General features: G+C 35.9%; 1 protein-coding gene across 1 annotated transcript; it reads right to left on the reverse strand.

The window, feature by feature from the left end:
- Positions 1 to 2,030: 2,030 nt before the first annotated feature.
- On the reverse strand, positions 2,031 to 5,037 carry LOC122053581 (beta-glucosidase BoGH3B-like). Its single transcript, XM_042615602.1, has 9 exons — positions 4,660 to 5,037; positions 4,356 to 4,560; positions 3,916 to 4,006; positions 3,667 to 3,812; positions 3,336 to 3,579; positions 3,159 to 3,263; positions 2,873 to 3,055; positions 2,581 to 2,785; positions 2,031 to 2,515 (listed from the first exon to the last, which is right to left on the reverse strand). The coding sequence occupies exons 1-9, from the start codon at positions 4,886 to 4,888 to the stop codon at positions 2,031 to 2,033; spliced, it is 1,893 nt and encodes a 630-aa protein (XP_042471536.1). The 5' UTR covers positions 4,889 to 5,037.
- Positions 5,038 to 7,607: the final 2,570 nt, after the last annotated feature.

Consider the following 7,607-nt stretch of genomic DNA (forward strand, 5'->3'; position numbering starts at 1 on the left):
CTGAACATAATAAACACATGGTGGTGTCACTACCCCTATAAACATGTATAATCAGGTAGGTACTAACATGAAGTGCATAATAAGTAAACAAAATAAACATGTAACAGGTATCGGGTAGTGACCAACTGAAGCAGATAAGAAACATAATCATTGCTATTTGTTAAAAACACTACTATGCATATCAAATGACATAAAGTCAAAGTACCCACCTCCAATAGGAATGATCGTACCCGGTCCAAATATGACGTCGAGATACTCATCTCGCGTCAAAGTCTTGTATCACTAACATAAATATGTTTTATTTAGCTACATTCCTATAAATAGTTAAATAAAATCTCTTACACTAAATTAGGGCAAAATCCTAATCAACACAATATCATAAACCTAATTCCATTTACACATAAACTTAAACTTAAATAAATTTATGTATTATTCATTTCTTATCCTTTCCTAGCTTCAAAAAATCTGTGTATGCTACAGCAATGAAACTATTCCTCTACTTCTAACCTTAATACACAGCCGTGCTTTTACTGCTGGAACAAGGGGATGCTGGATGGGTTGCTGCCGAAACCATGAACTCCCCACAATACACAATTTCTGCTGAAATCTTTCCCTACAATTCAGTTCAAGGTGAGATCAAGATGGAGATCACGAATGCAACAACAACCTAATCATCTTACCTCTTCCTCTCCACTGGTCGGAGGTGATCAAGGATCCGGCGACAGTGCTAGGGCACGGGTGCGCTGGTGCTGGATTGGCAGTGGCACGACAGCGGCGCTAGGGCATAGGGGAGAGTCGGCGACACTGCTAGGGCACAGCGCGTCCTTGCCGGCGAAGGTAAGAACGGAGATCCACTTACACAGCGACGACTCAGGGAGAGGGGAAATCAGACAGAGGCGAGGGCTCGGGTGGCTGGCGATCGGCTCGGGGACTGCGGAGAGGCTAGGGCTCGGCGTTGCTCTTGTTTGTCGGTGTTGACCGTGGTGATCAGGAGACGCGAGAGGAAGAGGGCGTCGGTGGTGCGGCTCGGGAGGGAAAGGAGAAAGTGAAGTGCTCGGTGACGAAGAGGAAAAGAAGAGGGGAGAAAGGAACCGTCGCCTGCGGTTTGGGGAGAAATGGGCGTGGAGAGGAAAGGGGGAAGAGAAAATAAGGAAAATAAAAATAAAATAAAAATAAAAATAAAACATTTCCGCGTTAAATTAGGGTAGCCTAAACAGGCTTTCTTGGGGGCCATAATTGATCCCTGTAAATTCGTTCATACGAGCTCCGAAAAATTCTCAGAAAATTTCTAAAAATTTCAGAAAATTTTCTTATCATTATTCATCATTTTTCGGTATTTTACAATCATATTACCCCAAATAGATTCTACATATAGGATCACGATTCTACTATGGTTGGTATAGAATTTTGCATACAGTAGCGATTACCGTAAAGTTGGCCGTGTCCTGTTGCCCAACCTTTCCCCCTTCCTCCATTAAACTCTTTTGACTTTGCTCACCTTTGAGATATGTGTATTGTTCAAAATAGCATTACCTTTTCTAATCATGGTGTTTACTCTTATCCTACATGCCACTAAGAGACTCCTGCTTAAGAAAAATGTAGCAAAATTTACACCAATGGATGAGGGAAAGAGACATTTACCAAACCAAACAAATGCATTACAAACTAATCAATATAATTTCAAATTAATATATTATAAAATGTGATTTAATAAAACAATAATTTAAATTTAAGTTAGATAATCATAATTTTTTTTATTAGATAATATAGATTAACAAGAACATCCATACAGGTTAATAACTATTAGAGAATCTAATTAATTAACCACACAAGGCAACATTGCAATTTTCAGTTAAAAAACCAACAATACATTCAAATGAGGCATCAGAGAAATCAGGACCCTACTTCTTTTTCTTATATATATATATATATATATATTAGCAGGATAGTTTTCTAAGAAAAATGAAAAAGAAATGATTATATTTAACTTTATTTTCGGTGCCATTTACTTCTCTAAAACCCCTCAGAAATCAAGCATTCACTGGACTTGTAGAGATTCCAAATCCTAAAGGAAATAGAGGGTCATAGTGTGCATCTCCAAAGTTCATGGGCAGCTGCTCAACAGACTTAAACCATGTCCTTGGAAGCTTTCCTGTAAATCCATAGTCGCCAAAGAGCACATCAGCCACCCCCTGGCCTTCGCTTCCGGGAAGCCAAGCTGCCACGAATGCATCGATCTTGTCGATGACCGGTTCAACCACCAACGGTCGACCGGAGATCATGATCACGACACACTTGACTGTGGCACACACATTTCTGATCAGGTCTAAGCCAGGTTCAGGTACAGTAAGATTCAAGTTGTCCCCATAGGTTTCTGCATATGGTGGTTCTCCGACGACAACAATGGCATACGAGAAGTTGTTTTGCTCGAGGAAGGAAGCGTCGGGGTTTTCGGAGAAGACTATGTTTGTGCTTGGGTCTACACTGGTTTCTATGGCCTCAAAAATTGTAGTTCCTGCAACGAACAATTTAGGATTTTATCAAAACTGAACTGTAACCAAATTGAATGCTGTACATTACCAGTTATGTTGTCGTTTCCACTAATTCCTTGCCAAGTAACTGTCCAACCACCACATTGATAGCCCAAGTTATGGGCATGGCTTCCGGCGACAAGAATGCTCTCAGTCTTCTTAGGCAATGGCAGCACTGGGCCTTCCTTCACCTTTCCATTTTTCAAAAGAACAAGCGACTTCCGAACAGCTTCTCGGGCAAGTTCACGGTGTTCCTGCATTGATCATTCACAAATTTGACATATTCTAGTCCCATTTAGTTACATTAACAGTCAATCTTTCGAAATAATGACACCCTGTACCAGGCTGCCCAAATGATCAACTAATGAGAGATCAGGGTAGGGGTTCTCGAATAGGCCCATTATGAACTTGACTCGAAGTATCCTTCTCACAGCGTCATCGATTCGGCTCGTCGGAATGTCGTAGGTCTGCACATGGTGAGTCAGGCCATTGATGAACTCCGTGTAATTATAAGGGATCATAACCTGCAATGCAGCATGGAAGAAGGTATCATCTAACTTGCTAGATATTCGAAAGAGTTCGAATTGGTAAATAGAAATTGATGAAAGAACCAAAAAAAATACTTACCATGTCGATGCCAGCAGTAATTGATGCCATAATGGAATAAGAGTAGTCTGAATGTGGAGGAGAAGTGATCCTATCGATTCCTTCCCAATCCGATATCACAAATCCCTGCAAAAGGACTCAGTTACATCTCTAAATTCAATGTAATTTTCGAGTTAAACACTCGAGTGGATCAATTACCCTAAACCTCAGTTTGTTTTTGAGGAAATTAGTGATTAGAAACTGATTAGCATGCATCTTTTCTCCATTCCAGCTCGAATATGAAACCATTATAGTCGATACGCCTCGGATAATAGCATGGTAATAGGGAGGCATGTGGATACTAAGAAGTCCATGGAAATCAACAATGGTGTTGTTTTCATTGATACCCTTGTTTGTTCCACCATCTCCTACGTAGTGCTTGGCACAGGCAGCAACATTTTTCCTGTGGAATGAGCATGGAAGAAGACTGATCGAGAAAATTTTCAAACTAAGGAACATAAAAGTTGGTCATTGAGTTAAAACTTCTTACCCTCCAGCAACAAATGGAACTCCTTTTTGAGAATTTGCAGGAAGAGTGCCCTGTAAACCGTCGATCAACGATGTCATTTCTTCAACTACTCGTGTATCTTCGCTGTAACTCTCATAGCAACGGCCCCATCTCGGATCTCTACAGACCTACACGAGCCCAAGAATGCCAAGAGCAGCAGCATTATTTGCACAATTTTACGAGACACCGACCAATATGATCGAACAACAAAGAACCCAAGTAGGAACGAACCGCAACAGTAGGAGCAAAAACATAAGGAATGCCGGTTGCTCTGACTTCGAGAGCAGTAGCAGCTCCAATTTTCCTCACAAGCTCTGGATCCCTATTCAAAATCACAAAATTAAATTGAAACATCTGTTCACCAACAATAAATTTATTGTTCAGTAAACACTACTAACACATTGCCAAACAATGGAAATTACATCTAAACTCTCAGTTAAATACATACTTTGTTCCTATGGATGACAATCTACAGCCTGACAGAATTCATATATATAGTAAAACCTTATGAAGATGAACTAACAATGATCATGAGTATTCCTAGACAACCAACATCTAAAGCCTAAAGAGGTTTGAATCTCAACCCTATTGCTTGACCATGGGATAGAGTTCATCAAAAACACAAATCTGATAACAATGACGATCGCCGAAAACTTCCCATGCATGCTCACCTTGTGGCTCCAAGGCCGACATTGTGAGGGAAAATAGTGGCTCCATAGACATTATTGTGGCCATGAACTGCATCAATGCCAAACAGAATTGGAATCCCAAGCCTTGTAGACAGTGCTGCTCTCTGCATCTCACTTACCATGCTGCACCAAGTGGCAGCAGAAGCCTGAGGACCAGGAACACTTCCTCCACCACTCAGAACACTACCTGCACACAATAAAATTACCAACTACCCATAAAACCCTAATTTTTCACCACAAAACAGAGAGACATGAATTGACTCCATTAGGTCATTAAATAAAACACCTATGAAGTAGTTCTTGATGACTTCAGGAGTTGCACTGACTCTTTCGATTTGTGCCATCTGCCCGATTTTTTCAGCAAGAGTCATTCTTTCCAACAAATCATTTATTCTCGTGTGGAGTGGTTGCTTTGGGTCTTTATATTTCACGTATTCTGTTGCTTCTCCTTTTACTGAAGAGAAGCACTGCAGGATCGCAAGAAGAAGAAGAACGATGATTCTCGAGGTTCCCATAATTTTAACCTGCAGAAAATTACAAGAAAAAAAGAAGAGGTTTTTGATGATTTTTCATGAGACGAACGACATTCACAGAGACCGTTGTAGCAAAAGAAAACTAAACAAAAATCTAAGAAAAAAATTTGATGCAGTAAAGTAAAAGAGATTGCGGCAAAGAATATTACAGTGGAGAGGCGACGTGAAGAGAATATGGTGGTGGTAGTGGCGGTTGTGGTGAAGGCTATATAAATTTATGTAGAAATTGATTCTGATGGTTGAATTTAATTTAATTTAATTTCCTAAAAAAAATATTATGTAATTTTGATCGGGTTAAATTTTCTCCAGTTATGAGTAGGTTACCATTGTCGCACGTTACCATAATTAAGAAATGGATAAATATCGAATAAATTAATTGAATTCCATGCTGTTGTTTCTTTTCCAGTCGCAAAATAATTGGCAAGGAATAAAATATTTCCGTACAAAAATTACTAGAATTTCTTGAATAAATATGGAATGTTTTGTGATTTTTTTTTTAATAAAAAAAAAGGAATCTAATGTGCGACAAAAAAGGTATCACATCATTTATATCTCCTCTTATTTGGTGTAGTTAGAATTAGATCGATGAGTCCACGATTTAAAATCGTCGATTTGAAGGATAAAAAAATCTCTTCAAAATTATTATTATTATTCTATTTTTGTAAAAATATATTTATAAATTTTAAAATATAGGAAAAAAATAGAAAAGACATGATTAGCGTATAAGGGAATTTTCATTAATTCCTTCAATATTAAACTTTCTACTTTGTTCTCTAAAAATTATATTTATTTTATTGTTTTTTATTTTTCGACCAATCATCAAGTCGTTTTGAGCTTCAAAAAGTCCAAAGCATAAATGTTCGATAATAATTTTTATTATATTATAATTTTATTGTTAAACAACTTGACAAATTTATTATTTAATATAGCTTAAATAGTCTCCAAATTTAATATTGTAACAAAGATGATTTAAGTATATCTTTATATAGTCCGTCTCTAGATTCCTAGATTACATGAAAAAAGATCAATTGTAAAATCAATCGAACGTCAAATCAACTATAGGATTTTTCTCTAAATTCAATACTGAATAGATCAATAAAGTATTAATATGTAATTAATAAATTTAATAAATTAAAGGTAGAATAGTCTCATGCTATAAAATTTAAAATAAATAGATTGAAAATTAACTTAAATAATTCCACCATACCATTAATTTATATTCCATCAAATATTTTTTTTTTCTATATTCATATTATTTTTTTTAATTTATATTTAACCATACCATTAATATTATTAAATAAAATGCTCTTCTTAAAAAAATATTAAAAAAATCAAGATTGTTTAAAATAAATAGAAACCCATTCGGGCTCGATTCTTAAAAGAGATAGCTTGTTGAACGAATTAATTAGCTAGTTAAGTCAGTTTCAATTTCAAATTGAGTCTGATTCTAACTCGGCCTATGGTCAGTCTATCAAGAACACATTTTACTATAAATGCCACTAAGTACCGACAGAATATAATTTCTATCAGGCCGCTTAGAGTTGTCGACAGACCAGTTATTCCGTTGGTAATATCCCTAACGAAAATCAAATTTCATTGGTACTTATCTATAGAATTTTATTTCTGTTGGGAAGACATAACCCCACAACTAGTGGGATTGAGGGGTTATCGGCATAATTGTTATTCCATTGGTAATATCAATTACTGACAAAATATAGATTTCTCTAGTAATATAGACTTATAAGGATTCTATCGGTAAGTCCGAATAGATTTAGGGCACCTCAATTTTCCTTTTCCTAATACAAAGCTTTGGTTTCTTCTCCCCCAATCTCCAGCACTCGTTGTGGCAGCCGCCAACACGCGGCTGGCCACTGTGGCAGCCGCCAACACGCGGCTGGCCACTGTGGCGACCGCCATCACGTAGCTGGCTACTGTGTAGGCCGCTTTGTTGAATTTTGTTTGAAAAATATGAAATGTTTTAAAAACTAATTTGCTTGTCTTTGAAAATATTTTTCAAAATTATTACAAAGTTTCAAAATTTAAAATTTTAAAGTGACTAAACTTTTAAAAATTACAAAATTACTTTAAAAATAGATAACTTATAAAGTTTTCTTGAAAACTACTTTAACTTATCCTTTGAAAACCTCTTATTAAATTATGCATTTAAATATGTTTTTAATACTTTTTGAAAACTCTCTTGAAAAACATTTGCATTCTTTGAATTTATTTGAAAATCTTTTGTAAATTTAAAGAAGATTACTTTCAAATTATTTTAAATTTTTTATTCCTCACTAAAATAAACCTGAGTCTTTACCTTTGTAAAGTTTTTTGAAAACATTATTTTTAAAATTTTTCTTTCAAAAGATAAGCACTTTCTATTTGAAGTTATTATGTTCTTAAATATTTGTTTTCAGAACTATTTAAAGTACTTGACATCATTGTTTGAGACCTTATTTGAAAAACTAAGGTTACAAAAATCCTCTTTGCTAAATCTTTATTTAATTATTTATGCCCTATGCATTTATCTTGTTTGATGTATGTCAAAGGGGGAGAATAGCGGATTAGGTTAGAAAAAATCAACTCATTTTTAAATTTCATGCTTAATGCTACTTTATTTGCTTTTTACTTTATTATTTTTTTTCAAACTTTAACCTGAGTTGTCATTATATCAAAAAGGGGGAGATTGTTGGTGTAGGTTGCA

This window comes from Zingiber officinale, chromosome 3A (genome assembly GCF_018446385.1).
Source record: "Zingiber officinale cultivar Zhangliang chromosome 3A, Zo_v1.1, whole genome shotgun sequence".
NCBI lineage: Eukaryota > Viridiplantae > Streptophyta > Magnoliopsida > Zingiberales > Zingiberaceae > Zingiber > Zingiber officinale.